Genomic DNA, 18,777 nt, shown 5'->3' with positions numbered 1-18,777 from the left:
TTCAGCCGTGTATGAGTTTGGTCATATTTTACATACATGTAATACAGCTCTTTTAATGAATTACCAGCGCAAGTTTTCGATCATAAATAATCATTTTGCAATATGATTTTGTAATTCAAACTTATAAACCCTCCCATAGATTATCAAGGAATGACAAAACGCAATTGATAAGTCTATTCAAAATATATAAGTTTAAGTTTGTATCGAATTATTTTATACTCTAAATGAAAGCGAAAGGATACGTGAGTTTGTTCACAGCCTCTTGATCAAAAGCCCCTTTCATGTTGTACACCAGGACGCTGCACAGCAGTGTTGCAAGTGTGAATATGCGGTTGTCGTGGTTAGAATCACCCTGCAATCCACAAACAAGAAGATAGAGATTATGTTTGACAAATGTAAAAGGCCTTCATTTTTTACCTTGACAGCAATTGCAGAAAAGTTGAATAGTTTGTCCTGCCGTCACATAAGTTTTAAATGGCTTGTACTTAGTTGTCTATAATCTTCTTAGAATTACTGCATATCACAATTGTATCACAATTGTATCCATGAAATGTATAAGTACAATGAACATTACTCAATGAACAACGATGTATGCCTGTGTGCGCATGTATTTTTTTAATAAACTTAAATGCTTTCAAAAGATTGCATCAACCTATAGTGTGCGCCTTTAAGGAATTTGGAGTGGTCCTATTTTCGTAAAAAGCGTTGACAGATTTATTAACACAACTTTAAATATCAACGCTTACCTTTTCAACGTCTCCCAATCCTTCCGTGTCCAGAAGTATAAGAACAGTGTCCTTCTGTTTTGGATGGTCTCGACACCAAACCCAAATGCCTTTTGTCTTTGACTGTATTGTTTCACCAAGTGCAAAACCTGCATTATACCGCCATATAGTTATTATATATCCATCATAAATCTACAGGCAAAATATATTGCAAACTAATGTAGTCCGTATTCAACTCCAATATTATACAGCCGTTTTTCACTATGCTGACGTCATGTCATAACAAGTATCATTTCGCATTGTTAAATGACGTTATTAAACAAAAACGCGCGTCCAAAAGGGCATGTACTATGAACAAATTTTAGTGATTTAAACCAGTAATTTGTATTATTAAAGGATAATTAGTGTTTGCATTTTGATCCGGAATGACGTTTCCTACAATCGTTGATTTTAGTTGATTTCGCTTCCACTCGGTTAGCGCCTCGTAAAATTCGATTCACAAACATTCTACTTGAGTCAAATACAACCGTTCGGATCAAAACGCAGTACCAATAACCCTTTTTATTTAATGCAACCGGAACTACAGAGACGTGCGTATGAGTAAAACCCTATTGTAAGTTTAAAGACAACATGATCCAATCCCAACACTAAAACACTAAAAAGACACAAGACAACATACCAGTATAGCATATATATCAATATATCGTCATAAAATGTTGGAGTCTCCTTAAAATATCTTGCCATCGGACTGGGATACATCTGTCTCCGTTTAGTCAAACTGAAACCTCGTTTTATTTTGGCCATTAAGAGAGCAAATAGTTGCAATTGGGCGTATTGTTTTTTCTTAATGTCATAAAACCTTATAAAACGAGGCCAAACATAATTATACAAGAAACAATGGCTAAATCCAAACAAGACAAAATTGAAGCATTGCATTTGAAGCAAAACTTTTCTACTTCCGGTGAGAATAAATCTCCCGGTTGAAGCTAATTCAGTGGCAGATAAATGAGTTATCGGAAAGGACAATACCTCTTTGTGCGTCAGCTAGTTGATTCATCAAGTATGATTTTCCTGTTCTATATAACCCCGCAATTGCCACGATGACACACGGCTTGTCTATGCGGGAAATTTCGTCAAGAACATGCTCGCAGACCTCAAGAATATTTTCTTCTCTGGCGGTTATTAGACATTGAGGTTTTTTGAAGACGCTTGAATCGTGCGTCGACGGATACCTAAATATAACATGCCTGTAGCCTGTAGGTATATCAAGACCGATGTATTTAAAAATAAGTTGATTTTTACATTACAGATGTATTGTATTGTACTCAAATGAGTGGCAATGCGCTTTATTAAAATACATTATGCAACGTTATACAACCATTCGCCAGTAAGTCGCATTAGATCTCACTTGGGTAATTTTTTCTGAAAATATTGTTGCTATGATCAATCTTTAATCTGGGTTTTGGCCTTAAGAAGAAAAAATATTATTATTATTGTGTTGTATGATTTGGTAGACAAGTATTCAATTCATAATAGTGAAAGACAAACACAAGACGTGAGTCTGCTACTAAGTTTATTCTACAAGTGAAGTCCAGTTGTTAAGCAAGGGTACAAGTATTAATAGATCTATAGTCTGTTTCATAATAGAACAGATGGTATGTTCACGTTTCTGAAAATTACGTTGATCTTAAGAATGCTGTACCCTTGTATAAAGGAGTTGGGAAACAATAATGAACTCACTTGGGCGGTGTTGGCGTATGATATTGTAAGTTTGTTGATAAACCTTTTTTGGTTCTGGGCTTTGGCCTACAAAATAAATACCATTTTGACAGTACGTTCACGTTCGGAATATATGATGATATGAGTAATGACGTAGTTATGTACATATAAGCTAGGAAACAATAATGTATCGCATGCACAATTCATAAAAGAGCGTGTGCAGTGTTTACCGTATAAATTTTTCATATATTGTTTTGGCGAATGAGAGTGACAATGCACTGTGTATTAATTCATTATGCAGTTTTGAAGAAACAGATGGTAAACCATAGTAATAAATGAAATATAACTCACTTGGGTTGTGTTGGCGGAGGTGATTTAACTTTTGTTGATGATTCTCTTTCGACAGTGGGTTTTGGCCTATAAGAAAAATATTGTTATGAAAATACGTTCACGTTTCGAACAAGAACGATGATTTTAGAACGGCCGTAGTCATGTTCACATAAGCTAGGAAACAATAATTAATCTAATGTACTATGAATAAAAGAGCGACATGGCGCTTTATTAAAATGCACTATGCAATATATTTAAGGAACAGACAGTAAACCTTGGTAAAACATTAAATATAACTCACTTGGGTCGTGTTGGCGGAGGAAATTTTACTTTTGTTGCTAATTCGTTTTCGAAAGTGGGTTTTGGCCTATAAGAAAAACATAACAATATGACAGTACGTTCACGACTCGAAAAATGACGATGATTTTTGAAATTTCGTAGTCATGTTCAAAAAAGCTAGGAAACATTAATTTATTACATGCACTATTATAAGACCAAAAAGATTTCACTGATATTCATTGATGGTCCGGAAAAGATATTCCTGGTAGAATTTTTGTTCTAAATGCATCAATGATAGATTGAAATGAAAACATAACATTGTATTAGCGTTATAAGAGAATACATGATACTGCGTTGGAAAACTGGTAAACTTGTTTGTATGTATCTTACTAAAAGTAGGCACGGACAACAAAACTAATAATAAAAGGCATGCAATAAGCCGTGTTTAACTGTTAAAGTGTTAAAGTAATGCTATTTTTAATGTTCAACGTATTCGTGTATAAAGAGAAAGAGAGAAAAGGACTTCTTTCAAATTCACCATTTATTTCCTTTATTTGGCTACTACGCTTGTTTCTGTTCTCTCTAGTGTCGGGCTTGAACTTTATGCTTGTTAATTCATTTTGGAGTTAAGTTATGTCGCTCGGTTAACTGTTGTTACTAGATTATAACGAGATTCCTGTTTGCAATACTAATTGCATTGATGGCAAAATGCTCACTGAATGTGTGGCCTCTCCCCTACATGGCTTCCTTATTGTCCTTTACACTGGGTTAGAGGTTACAGTTCACTTTTCATATTTTTGTCATTGTATTTTGTAAATAGAAGTGGCAGGCGGGTATGTTTTCAAGTCTTGAATGGCCCTCTTAAGTTTATTTTCGACATTTTACCATATGTCATGGTTGGTGTACTGTTAGTTGTAATTACTAAGCACGTGACTTGTTTAACGTTGGATCTTCTAGCTCGGATATTTTTTCCGAACAAGTAGCAGGTACCATTGATAGCTCCTTTATATAAAACATAGAGCACTCTGCCAAAAGGCTAGTAATACTAGTATTACAAGTTTATCAACAATTTAACAGTAATTTAGCCAACAAGTCGACTACCGGCATGATTTAACTTTATTTGGCGACCCTACGAGCAAAAAATCACATTTCATTCAATGATCTATTTAAACACAATTAAATAAGTGCAAGTATAATGGCAAGAAAAGTTTCTGTTTTTGTTGTTTTATTTCGCATGAAAAAAACAAGCAATAATGTTTCGCATAATAATTGTATTCTGATAATTAAATTAAGCAAAAAGTAAAGATGACACGTTCATTTTGTACCTATTCAGCTACAACAAAATACAACAGCGCTTCTATATTTTAATTTTTATTCAAAATAGGTTCCTTCTGTCACTAAACTTACGGAAAAGTAAATCAGCCTGTAATTATAGTTGATCAGCATCAACAGTTTAGAAAAGAGATATGGCCCTTTACTAGGCAAAATACATACTGTTTTGCGAATATTGTAAATGTTACATTAAAAATTCATTATTTACAGTCCAGTCAATGTTAATTTACTGTCATATGCTAACCATATTTCAGTTATATTATTGAAAATTGTTAAACTCATAACTGGTTACGAATAAAGATGCAATCTTACTACAAAATAAAATTTACCATATTTACAACAATTGCCCGACAAGCATAAATGAATGTCAAAAAAAATGGTTCTTGTGAAGGATAGTGTGTTAAATTTAAAAGAAAGCCGAAAACACGGTATTTCTACCTTATGAGACAATATGAGATCAAAGTAAATATTTTAGTATTCACCAATCATTTAATTTTTTGCGTTTTCAGCTATTATATCCACGGTTATAAACTTGTAATCAGTAATTAATATTTTTCCTAAATGAATTATTTAGTAAAAGAATAAAGGTGTATCACTCAAAATTTATGTTTGTTATACATGTGTATGTATTGATTTTGAATAAGAGTGTCACTTTAACCTTAGAGCCAAGAGACAACAATAGAGGGACATAGAAAGCTTACATACATAATTATGGATATAAATAATGATAACTCAAATGTACGTACATCTCTCTTTCTGTTATTACCGCTGTTGGGGGTGGATCTAAAATAAAATAATAGAAACAGGAGTTATAACAGGTGATACTTATCAATTTTGAAAAAAAAGCCAGGGTTATGTTGGTGTACGAGGGATTCATGCCCCAAGCAAGATAAATGGACTTCTGAAATTATTTATGTTTTTTTTTAAGGCAAGTCCTCTTTTTCATCAGAAGTTAAAGGTCTCAGTCCTCATTTCAAGACTGATCAAAAACTTTAAAAATACGCTTTAATACACAATTCAATTGATTGCTGATTATAAATAAAAAGTATTCAGTTTTTACATGTTGTTCCACAGAATCTGTACCTACCAGGTCTTATCACTCGCGGGATTATAGTCGAATTGTCAGTCGTTCTTGTCTGAAAAAATGTGACAATATTATCATAAAATAATGACATACATATAACTTCGCGGTTGTAGTTTGAAAAGACTTTTAGTCAGTGTCACGATGCAAGCTCGCTTTTATCAAATGGGTTAATGTCATTTCGATTAATTTGCACTTGGAAATTATTTCCGTGAAAAGGTACTTAAACATTGGTTGTAAAAACGCTAGGAATAGGAGACGTGACAAGGAATCAGTGAGTGTTTCCGGTTTAGGATTTTCTAGGTCCCTTGGATTTCCCACTGACAAAAGGTTTTCCGTTTGAAAGAAAAAAACAAATGTATTTATCTAATTGCAGAACAAAGTAGAATATTTACATCCGTACTTGATTTTCTGAACGATAAAAATTGAGTTCATTTTGCATGAACCGGTCGACCTTTCGTGACCTTTATAGGCGGAGTTATGCAAGAAAGCAGCGCTCTGGTTGGGCGCTGGTGAATCACCGCGTGTAGTGATCTCTATTATGCTCTACTTTATTGCTAAATAAAGCAGGGCACATGTTCTGTTGAATGCCGGCTTTTTTACATGTTTCCTTTGATGTTAACGAAGAATTTAAATGAAAGACATTATTTTCTAGAAATATCATTTGAAAAATGCTTGATTTTGCATTTTATAACCAAAGAACAAGCATTGAACAAATAATAAAAACAAATTAAAATTGACGTGGTTTTTACTATGGTTCATTTCATTTGTGAATCTGTAAATGTACATCAATGATTGTTTAAGCATGATTTGAGTCATGTGTCAACATCTACGTTTTAAGCTTTAGTGTTTTATGTGCGAGAGCTACGTTAAAAAAGATGCAGGCCAACAAGTCAATATCTTAATTTTTCATAGTCAAATTAAAATAAAATTAATATTTAGGTGTTTTTTACATTAAAATATGTTGTGTTTTTTTTCAAATAAGGTCATTAAAAATAATGTTTTTTGGAATCTCTTTATTGTTTTGTATTTCATGTGAGTGAAGAGATACTAAAATTAGAAAGTAGCATAAGTAAGAAAATGACTTAAAACGTTTAATGAATACCGCCAAAGGTTTTAGAAAAGTTTGTAATTTAAATACGATAGTTTTAAACAAAAATGTATTTAACTTACTTGTGTTGGTTCCGCCATGCTAGCTTGCTCAAAGAATTTGCGCTTCGACTTAAAATCCGTTCCATCGGACGAATCAGTAGGATTTTCATTCGAAGCCATAACGGTTCTGCAAAGTAACACACAATAGTATTGGTATTTAGTGTTTTTAATAATGTTTTCTTTATTTGTTCCCAGTTTTAGAACAATGATGCTTTTCATTATGAAACACTATGATCACACAGTCTTAAACCTTTTATTTTCTAAGGCAGACTCTGTGTGATGCTCATAGTTTCAAACAATAACTGCATCGCATCTTTGAAAACTTTTTGCATTAGGTACTCTGAATTGTATTCCTCCGTCTGCAGATAGAGTTGGGATCCTTAATCATTGAAGTACTTGGGGTTTACCTATTATTTTTTCATTATTTGTTTTATTATTAAGTTTCCTCAAGTTAATGCATACTTTGATAAGATTTACCTTTTACGTTTTTTTCTCTTTTCAGATTGTTGGGATAAGACTGAGGTTTGTTCACATAAACTGGTTTAAACACCCAGTAAACTTACATTTTACTGTCCGCCCCAAGGCGGTACCTACCAATCCTTGATAAACATACCATTTTTTAATAAAGTGTATATGCAATGTGTTGTTAGTGGAGTTTTGTGCTGTTGTTCCATGTTTCCAGAAGATTGATAACTTTCCTATTTGTATAACCTTATGTGTCATTATATTTTCGAAGCCCTTGATTTTGGATTCATGCTCAATTACGACTAGGGTTATGGGTTCAATTGTCAAAGTTAGACCATCCATCCATCCATCCATCCATCCATCCATCCATCCATCCATCTATCTATTTATTTATTTATTTATCATTTTTCAATTCATGCATAATATGATAATTATATTTTCCGCAATTTGTTGATGAAATTAATTGATTATTTTAATAATTCGTGTTTCGTAGATTTATGACACACTAGCCATGCGGTTATGAAAACAATTGATCTCCGCGCGACATGCACTAATTGGAACGGCAATAAAAGTACCCGAGAAAAAGACACTGATGACACTTATATTAGGTGCCATCTTTCAATATAAAAACAACATATAATAAATATGCACCCCATTTCTTCGGTCGCCCATAAACAGTCGTCTGCGGACTTATCTGAAAAATGTATTAGTTAATTCCTACGATTTACTAAAAGTGATATAGCCGTATATATAAGTCCTAACATTTAGAAGTGAACCCATCCCCTCTTAACCTATATGCTCCATTGGTATATTTATCATATACGGGGAAACTAAACATTCCCGAACACTAAGCGTGTACAGGAAACACAACATGTCCGTGTTTCCATTTTGTGCGGGTAATGTTACTTGTATATTTCCGAACATCCATAATATACGGAATTTGTACACGCCAGTATATTCTTCGTGTACGGGCAAATAAACATTCGCGGGCCCTAGCGATGAATTTATCCACCCAGCATTGTCGAATTCAATTATTTTGTATAATATAGATGTCATTGTAATATCTTCAACGGCTGTTAAAACACATAAAATTTGTTTATATTTATACAAAACGCGACTCCTGTTACTCTGCGAAACACGGAAAACGAATAAGTCAATGGTATATGTAATAAATGTTGATCGTATCATATGTGCTGTCAAATGTAACACCACTCAGCATTCTCAAATCTTATTCTTCTGTATCATGAAGATGTCGCTTTAATTTTATCAAAGGCTGTTAAAACCCAAATAGCATTTACAATTTCTACAAAAACGTGACCCTTACTTACATATTCCTGTTTCTCTGCAAGTCAATGGTATAAATGTTGTTCATATCATATATGCTGTCAAATGAAAGAACAATTAACCTTACTTGATTACAAAATTCAAAACTATCTTAAAGCATGGGTGTACGGGAAAGAGTACATTTCCGTATATTCATAGTGTACGGGAATTGTTACTTTTCCGTACACTCAGCGTGTACGGTAACTTGTATATTTCCGTACATCCATAATATACGGGAAACGTATAAGCTCGTATATTCATCGTGTACGGGAATGGTATAATCCCGTACTCTCAAAGTGTACGGAAGAGCATAAATTCCCGTACACTCAACATGTACGGAGACCATACATCTCCGTCCGCTCAAGATATACGGAGATGTACAGTGCCGTACATTCATCAAAATATTTTTAGTACTAGCCGTAAATCAACCCTACCAGCATTGCAGAATCTCATTTTTTTATCATAAACATGTCGCTTTAATTTCAGCAAAGGCTGTTAAAACCCGAAAAGCCTTACATTTGCTACACAACGTGACCCTTACTAACACATTGCTTTTCTCTACTTAACACGGATGTATACAAGTCAATTGTTTAAATGTTGTTCATGTCATATATGCTCTCAAAAAACACACCAAATTACCTTACTTGATTACAAAATTCAAAAATATTTTATAACATAGGTGTACGTGAAAGAGTAAATTTCCGTATATCCATAGTGTACGGGAATTGTTACTTTCCCGTACACTCAGCGTGTACGGGAACTGGTATATTTCCGTACATCCATAATATACGGGAATTGTACACGCCCGTATATTCATCATGTACCGGAATGGTATAATCCCGTACACGATGAATAAACGGAAGAACATAGTTTCCCGCATTTCCCGTACACTCAAGATATACGGAGATGTACGGTGCCGTACATCCATCAAAAAAGTTTAAGTACTAGTCGTTAGTCAATCAACTTAGTATTAACCAATCTATTTATTTATTATCATTTAGACGGATGTACGGGTAAGTACACGCCCGTACATCGAATCCCGTATACTCAAGATGTGCGAGATTTATGAATATGCGGGTCCGAACACACCCGTATGTTCAACATCCCGTACACTTACCGTACACGTTGGATGTACGGGCTTCAGTACATTCCCGTATATAAAACCATTTTCCGCAGTGCTAGTATTACGCTATTACGCCAAAAGGCTTGGATCATTTATGCAATGTGATACATCTGAATCAGGCCTGGGATATGTGCTACTTAAAGACAGACTTCCAATTGCATTTGCGAGCCGTTCATTTACGCAAATTGAACAAACATATGAGCAAAAAGGAAAAGAAGTTGTCGCAATCTTGTCCTCTTTCGAGAATTTTCACCAGTTTTGGCAGAAAATGATTATAGGCCACATGAGCAACAAAACGACTTTAGAGAATGCTACTAAAGCAGCAGATATTTGGCTGTGATATATATTAAAAGAAAGGAAAAGAAACATATATGACACTCTTTCAAGGGCTTCCTCCACCAAAGGCTATAAAGATGAAAAGCTGGATGTGCTACTTCCGCAAATCGAAGGAACCAAAATGAGCGAATATTTGTCAGTGTCCAACGACAAAAATATGTAGACTACAAAAAGCAGCATGCAAAGACCCGGATTTAAATAAAGTCAGTTACCAGACACGAATATACTTGGAGACTTGCCATCAGAAGCAAACCTGTTATCTTTACGCGGGAAGTGATGGTATCATATTCCGCTGTAATCCTTCCATTATTCCAAAGAGCATGCGCAAAGAAATACTCACCCAGAGGCATACACATATTTGTGTACAATGCTCACCTCAACGCGCAAGAAGCATTGAATATTAGCCGAACATGACTAGTAATAAAAACAGGCTTCATCACACACTACGGTATATGCTAATGTGCTACATGCTAATGCCATACATGCCAATCTTTCAAGAAGAAGCGATGCAAAGAGTCAATGATAAATCATATAATTCCCGACGGCCTTGGACGACATACAAAACCGATGTGCACACATTCGACGACTATGGCTTTCAAGTGATTGTGGACTATTTTAGTATTTTTATTTAGATCGACAGTCTTAATGAGACAACATCTAAACGAATCATGGCGAAAAGTAAGCAAACATTTGCTAGACATGGTATTCCTAAACTGTAATTTAAGACAGTGCAAGTGTATTAAAATCTGTAAACTCCACATTAATTGCGCGAAAATGGGATTTTACACACAAAACTTTACCAGAAAGATATCCGCAATCACACGGAAATGCATGAAATGTAGTCAAAACTGCCAAGCCACAGCTTACACCAGGTCAAAACCCTGCTAAGCAAATCATGAACCGAACCACGAGAACTCTACTTCGCAAGAAATCGTCACAGCAACATGGACAATTATTGTTATATGATAAATCGTCGAAACCACTTCACAACTTGAAACCATGTGATACTGTTCGCATTCAAATTAAACAACGATAGGAACGAAAGTATCATAATTGACCGTCCGTAAACAAGGTCATACAACGGTTTGAAATGAAAGGGTTCTGTCATCAACTGCAATCGACGTTTCCTGCGCAAAAGGATAGAACGATTTTGAGAGGAAAGGGATGAACCGGATAATAGTTTTCCGCCCCCTGTGAAGACATAGGGGGAAAGAGTTATACAACGTAACCCTCCGCCTCAAAGTCATCCGAATGAACATAGTGCAAGTAATGAAAAGTACAAGCCACGTTCAGACCATGAAGTTCGAAAACCGGCAATATATGAAGACTTCGTCACTAACTGGTGTACTGTATATATTGTTCATGTGCATTCGTTGACGATACACACTGACTGTTGATTAATTCCAAAAAGTGTTTAACAAGACCTTTCATTTAGTTTAATATATATGCAAAAAGCTACAGAAACATGCCAAATAAACCTATTTTATTTTACAACGATGGTGAAACAAGCTATTGCAACTTATATTAATCACTCTCGTTGGCACGATGTTGCGCGAGAGTGTGGTCTTGTGTTGTGGTGGAATCCGGAGTACCCAGAGAAAAACCACTTACCCGGCTTGGTGACCACTAACCAAACACACTAACAAGACCTTTAAGCTATTAATTTAATTAATATATATTTATATTGATTAATGCTTACCTCGTACCAATTTAAAAGATTTCATACGAATGCATCTGTATTTGAAGTTTTATCAGCAGTGAAATCATTTAGGAAATGTATTGCTGTACCTTTTAAGTTGTATGAATGTTAACTTCTCCTTCGTAAAAGAGAGAGAATGTTACAGTATTATGAAAGGTTGCCATTTTAAAGCAAATCAAAACTACGTTGCATGTAAACAATACAATAGCTTTCCAATCATGATTTGGGTGATTTATGGGTAAAATAGATTTTGCAATAAATCTTCTGATACATATGTATATATTCTAGAATCAAACGGATACTTCTTTTAATGGTGTATAACACCCAAAGAAAGAAAATTATTGAACATTAACCTATATTTTTTATAATTCCCTAAAAATCGTATATTACTGAAGTTGTCATGGACATCGAAATTTCAGACCTCTTCCTGAACAATATATCTGATGTTGCAATAAACTTAAACTCATGAAAAGAATGTTTGGAGTCAATGTTATTAGGGAATAACTGCTTTACTTTCAAAACATTGTTTATAGGATATAAGTGTGTTTACAAGTTATGGCGTTTTTATATTTGTTAAGATATATATATATATCCAGATCATTTTCCTGTATCATTTAAGTTGTCAAAAAAAAATTGCCGCACAACTTCATTGATCAAATTTCAGAACGGAGGCGTAGGAAAACTATAACCATATGGTAATCGATACACTTTAATGTTATCATGTCAAACAGAAAAATGTTTAAATTTAATGAATGTAAACTCATAGGAGGCAGTGTCATTCAGAAATTGGCGAATTGTTTTGGATATTATCATATTTTCACATATGATAAGAATTTCTCCAAACTGCTTTTACTCTTTTACCAATCAACCTTAAATGTTCAAGTTAAAAAAAAAAAAAATGGGCCCTTGCATTAACAAGCTCTGAAGAGCTTTCTTGCATAAAACATTTTTTGGTAAAAAATGAGTTTGAAAATAAAAATCGGTTACCGAGAAATTCATCATTTTATCCCTTTTTATCGTTTTAAAAACATAGCTTAAAACAATGGGTTCAGTAAAGTTATAGCGATTTCCTCAGATAACGCCAGTGCTTTGTTGAGATTGTTACTGATTCATTCATTTGGATAAATATTCGTTTTGAATTAATAAACATTGAAAACTGCATCCTCGGCACCCCAACGTATCATAACCTATATGATACTCTGGGCAAATCAGCTGCTAAAATCTCATACTCATGAATAATTAATAAGGTGAAATCCAGCCGCTAGATTGGTCGCATGAGACACACCTCATGCGGTGCGGAAATGGCCGAAAAGTTACGGATGTAATCTCGATTCGAAAAATTCCAATGACGTCACGGTGTACAAATCGTTTTAGGCAGGGTATTGTTTAATATACCGATAGCTCTTCACAGAGATTCATTCCTTTTTTAATGGTTATTTCATTAGTCGGAAAATGCTTTTGAATATTCAAGATTTACAAAGTTTTCCTGGCTAATTTGCCCTTGGTATCATATTTGTTGTGATACGCTGGGATGCCGAGGATGGAAAACTGTAACAATGTATAATATGTAAGAGTATCATGTGCTATGCTATTCTTTTACATACACATGTTCAAAGTGACACTCTTATTCAAAATCAATACATACAGATGTATTACAATCATAAATTTTGAGTGATAAATCTTTAACTTCTTACTTATTAATGCATTTATGGAAAATATCAAATTCTGACAACAAGAGTGTAACCCTGTATTTAACAGCTGAAAACTCAAAAATATTAAATGATTAATGAATGCTAAAAGATTTACTGTGATCTTCTATAGTCTCATAAGGTAGAAATGCCATGTTTTTCCACCTTTCTTTCAATTTCAACCTGGTATCCTTCATAAGAACCATTGTTTTCGACATTTATCTATTCTTTTTGATATATTGAAATAATTGAATTAATTGTGGTAAATCTTATTTGGGAGTGATAGTACATCTTTAACGATTTAACAGACATTTGATTCTTATGTAAACATCCAATTAAAGTACATTTATCTCAAAAGGTATATATATGGGGGGGGGGGTGGAAATCTGGCTGATAATGCCACCTATGTGTAAGTAGAATTACTCCGGTAGCAAAAACATATCCATATGTCTGATAAAATTTGTAACATAAACAGATAAGAAATATACAGGCCGTTCACTCACAACTACGCAATAATTTGTCCTCAAACCATGGCAAAACTGTTTGATTAGTTCTAATATACATTTGTTGAACAAGTGCATTGTTTGTTTTTACAGTTCAATCGGTATATGCATGGCCAATTCTGTATTATGACACATTCCATGCTTGAGTTCTCTTTAAAAGGAGAGAGCGTTATCCATTCGCTATCAGGTGATGTTTGTATCAAGTCGTAATTAAAGTTACTTTATAAGTTTCCAGCATTTGTTTTTATTTCATTTTTTTCGTTGATTTCAGGTAAATGCTGGCTCCGATTAGGCGTATGTTTGTAATTATGAAATTGCTGATAGGTTTAGAGATAAGTATGACGTTTTACGTACTGCACTCTTACTCCAAAATAAAAAGATCACAAATAATACAAATGTTTTAATATACCAAAAAATACAAACACATGTCGAAAACAATTGTTGTTATTAAGGATACCGAGTCTAATTTGAATAAAAGGTGCAGAAAATACGGTAAATTTACCTTATGAGACGATAATAGGTCACAGTAAATATTTTAGCGTTCACCAATCATTGAATTAGTTTAGGTGTTCAGCTATTAAATACACGATAACAATTGTGCTATCAGTTATTGATATCTTTCATAAATGCATTATTGGGTAAGTAGTTAAAAGTTTAACACTCAAAATTTAGGTTTGTTAAACATGTGTTTGTATTGATTTTCAATAAGAGTGTCACTTTAAACATGTGAGGTCCTGTTATCTGACAGTTCCAACTTTTATATTTCAATATAGAAACCATGTTACATTTAACAAGACATATATACTTAAATGCCTTTTAACTAAAACGCACTTGAAATGCATTCAAACGATGGTGATTTGTGCAGTTTTTCTTGCAAGTGTTTATAAGTCCCATAGAACCAGGGGATTTTATAAATAAAACATTATTTATGGCTTTATATGTTAGCTATTATAAGTGTTCACATCTTGATTTGGGACATAACAGTAATATACAACACCTCTAAGTGGATAAAATTTCTGATAATATACATTTAAGGCAGAGGTTTTATATTTCAATCTGGTTATAAATTTATCTGAATTTAGTTGAAATACATATTAGAACAAACGTCAGAGTAACGTAAGTTTCCTTTAGAAATTACACTGAAATATATGGCATGTTTTGCGAGTTGGACTGCTATTGTTATCGTTAGCTTTTCGATAAATATTGGGCCAAATGTTAATACTTTTACGCTCTGTATAAATGGGTTTATAGCTTATCCAGGCTAGCCAGGTTCAAGTTAAAGGGCAAGTTGAGTATTTTATGCGTGTCAGACTAGAGGTCAATCCTACAGTGTTATTTACATTTTTTGTGTAATTTAGTACTGGTTAGCATGCCCCAAACATCACACAGTAAGTTATTTTGGCGTGTCAATCAAGATATTCGCTGTATTAATGGGTTAAGAGATATTTAGGCTAGCATGTAGCGTGTGATACTTAAGGACGCTCCTTATTTTCAGTACTATTTTGCTTAAGCCCATCGACAAGAATGATAGTTTGGTCTTGTCAAGCCAATGGTCAATCCTATTATATTATGTATAATTATATACCCATCATAAATCCACACGCAAAACATATCGCAAAAAAACGGTAGTCTGTATTCCACTCCAGTGCAATACGGCCGTATTCCACTCTTGTGACGTCACGTCATAACAAGTATTGTTGCGCGACGTTAAAATGACGTCATAAAACAAAGAAATGCGTTGTTAAAATGACATTTATTATGAATACATGTGGCATTTAAGTGATCATACCAGTAATGTATAAATAAAATGGTTATTGGTCCTGCGTTTTGATCCGGAATGTCGTATTAGACTCTTGTGGAATTTTGCAGATATTGATTTTACCCGGCTTGCGCCTCGTGAAATCCGAATCTGCAAAAATCCACTCGAGTCGAATACAATCTCCCGGATAAAACGCAGTACTAATAACCCTATTTTATTCGGTAGACCATATACCAGACTAGCATGGTCAAAACGATGAAAACTAATTTATTTTATGTAAACAACAGCGAGGCTAGAATAGTCACATATTTTCCAGTAAGAAAATACGTAGTTAATATCGAAAAAGGTTGTGTTATACTATATATTTACTCTATAATATGTCGCTAATGGCCTATATTTGATTGCGGATGTTTACTTTATACACCTGATACATTTCGATCCAATTTGTTTAAAATTAAGTAAGGTATTAATTGTTGCAGTATACACACGTTTGAAAGCAAAACTATAACATTGTAGTTCTAGTACAATTATTGAGATGTAACTTGAAGTTATTATTTTGCTCTTCAGCGACCCTCAAATAACAAACAATGGCTCAATAAAACGTTTTCATAACAAAGTGGACAAGAATCGTTAACATGATTTCATATGTTTTTGTCTCTTATTCAAGCAGCCTTATTGTACAAATTCCTTGCAAAGAGGATACAACCATCACAGCCCAAGTAAAGGTTTAAATGGCACACAACTTATTTATGACAATGCTTCACTTTACAAGAATAAAATTGGTCATTATTTCATAGAACAAGAAAATGTTATTTAGATTGTACACCCACTTTTATTCCTGGACCTTAACCCTGTGTCTTTTTTCTATTTCCCTTGCTAAATTTACGCATTATGTTTTGCAAGAATTATGTTGCTCCATATTTATGTGAAAAATAACAAACACAAGTCTAGCAGTCGAAATATTAAACATTAAACATCGTTCAATGGCAGAGGGACAAAGCAAGAAACACAGAACAGCAACACAAACATCTACAAACAAGAAACACGAAGAAATAAATATAATCGTGTCTGTATGTTTAGGAACTAAAACGGATATTTCTATGTTTGATGGTTACTCTCTCAATAGGATAAATTTGTGAAAATGTTTTTATAGTTATTCCAATATCTTATTTTAATACTATTTTAATGGACATCGAAGTTTCAACTCCTGTTTCTAACCTAATTCTCGGAGGTTGAAATTACCTTAAGTTCATATATGTATCGGGCGTATTCAACCACAGTTTATCCCACTGTAAATCGAAAGTTGGAAGAAATGTTTATCAGCAAATACTTAAAACCTATCCATCTTACTTAAAAATATCATTAGGAAACAAGCGTAAAAATAAAATATAAGTGTAGGTATTAAGGTATTAACGAACCAGATCATATCCCTGTTTCCGTCACTTCGTTTAAATTAAATAAATTAAATGACCGTACAACTTCATCGAGAAAATTCAAAATAAAAATGAATCGTAATATCAATCGATGCACATGTATATGTTTATGTACTGTCACCTTAGTCACAATCTAATGACCCAACGTGTTCCACTTTTGGTAAAACATTAATATAATTGATCATTATACTTGATATTGTAGATAAATCTTTTTTTCTTTACGGATATAATTTAGAATGTAAAGTCAGAGTTTTCTTTCATTCTTTTCAGGTTGATGATATTTTAATTGGGTTAGATGAAAGCAAAAGCTATGACATAACTTCTACAAATAATTTATATCCATTATCACAGGGTTTTTTTTATTTATATATTTTTGATTGTGAAACGTCCCTGATAGTGAACACAAACTGATTTTTCTCGTTATTGACCCATTCATATTTGTTTTAGAGAATTTGAATGTAAGTTTTCAATTTGTGTGGACAAATCCCTGCATTTATTTGAAGTCAAATCAATTCATTTTAAAGTCAAATTAATTTAAAACAAATACAAACATTACGATTTAGGGAATACGATTTCTTACAAGATGTTGCCTGACAAAGAAATTACTGAACTAGTCCACTGTGACTGTTGAATGTATCTTATTTCAATATAAACTCCGATTCCGAAAACTAATATCGACTCCGATTTTGGACGAGGGTTTGTTATGTCATATTCTAATATAGAAAGATTCATACATCCTTGTACGCAAATATATGCATTGTTTTTGGTTAAAACTGACCTTCGAGGGATTATACAACAGTTGCCATGGAATATAATACAATCTTGCATTGGTAGTCCCGAATTTGGAAATACGGCTTAGCTTCTGGCGTATTTTCCCATCAATAGAATATATATTCAGTTAATTGCATTAATGTCGGGTTATCATGCGTTGCATTTTGCTATTAAAATATTTCCGGCTAAGTTGCACTGCCTTTACCTAGATACTTGTATGCTCTTTAAGAGTGTAACAGATATGTACATGGCCATGCCTTTCTTGTAACGTATCCTATAATCATATCTGCAGCCTAAGTAGCATTCTCTGAAGTCGTTTTGGTGCTCTGAACAATGGATTTCTGCAGATGAGGCCCACGGTCATTTCTTACAATACTATTCGGTAAGCTAGAGACAGTTTTCTAAAGTAAAAAAGACTGCCAGAACATCTTGCTCAATCTGTACACAGTTATGCTTAGTTTTTGTTACTGCACGGCCTGCAAACGCAACTGGTTGTTATTTGTTGAGTAGCACACATCTAAAGTCTGATTCAGAAGAATTGCATTGAATAACCGTGCCAAGCTACGTGTCGTAGTGGCGTTATACTAAAGAGTTGCATACCGCGTATTTGACGGCATCGGAACCTTTATGATGTCCAATAAAACATATTATCTTTGTGAAAAGGTTACCTAAGTTGTTTGCATATATCACTCAGTTTGTTCAGAATTTGGCCATGTAGTTCACAATACCTAGGAGATATGTGCACATATTTTGTGTTTGTAGGTTCCTACATATTTCATTGTATAATTTCAGCTTTATTCTTCAAAGGTCAGCAAGAACACCTTTATCCAACAGTATATGTCTTACAATCGTTATTTTAGCTTGGTGAAACGTAGCGTTCAAGTAGCAGTGTTAGATTGCGCTATTGGTCGAGTATATGTGCATAATTTAGGGGAAAATGATATCCATAAGACATTTTGATATAAAGCACAGAAATTTTCATTTATTCTTTAAAATCATAAATATATAATTCCGTTTACGCTCAATATGTGTCATAGTTATTCAAACCGCATAAATGGA

General features: G+C 33.7%; 1 protein-coding gene across 1 annotated transcript in view; it reads right to left on the bottom strand.

Annotated features, from left to right (window-relative positions):
- Positions 1 to 220: 220 nt before the first annotated feature.
- The window catches only part of LOC128202785 (C-type mannose receptor 2-like), a 28,200-nt gene continuing 9,643 nt past the window's right edge, over positions 221 to 18,777 (bottom strand). Inside the window, exons 8-9 of the mRNA XM_052903919.1 lie at positions 747 to 874; positions 221 to 352 (exon numbers count right to left, since the gene is read on the bottom strand). Coding sequence (XP_052759879.1) covers positions 221 to 352; positions 747 to 874 — 260 coding nt within the window. The remainder of the gene's footprint in view (positions 353 to 746; positions 875 to 18,777) is intronic.

Source organism: Mya arenaria, chromosome 9 (genome assembly GCF_026914265.1).
Source record: "Mya arenaria isolate MELC-2E11 chromosome 9, ASM2691426v1".
Classification (NCBI taxonomy): Eukaryota; Metazoa; Mollusca; class Bivalvia; order Myida; family Myidae; genus Mya; species Mya arenaria.
Note: the sequence above shows the minus strand (reverse complement) of the source record. Positions and strands in the feature narration are given on the sequence as shown.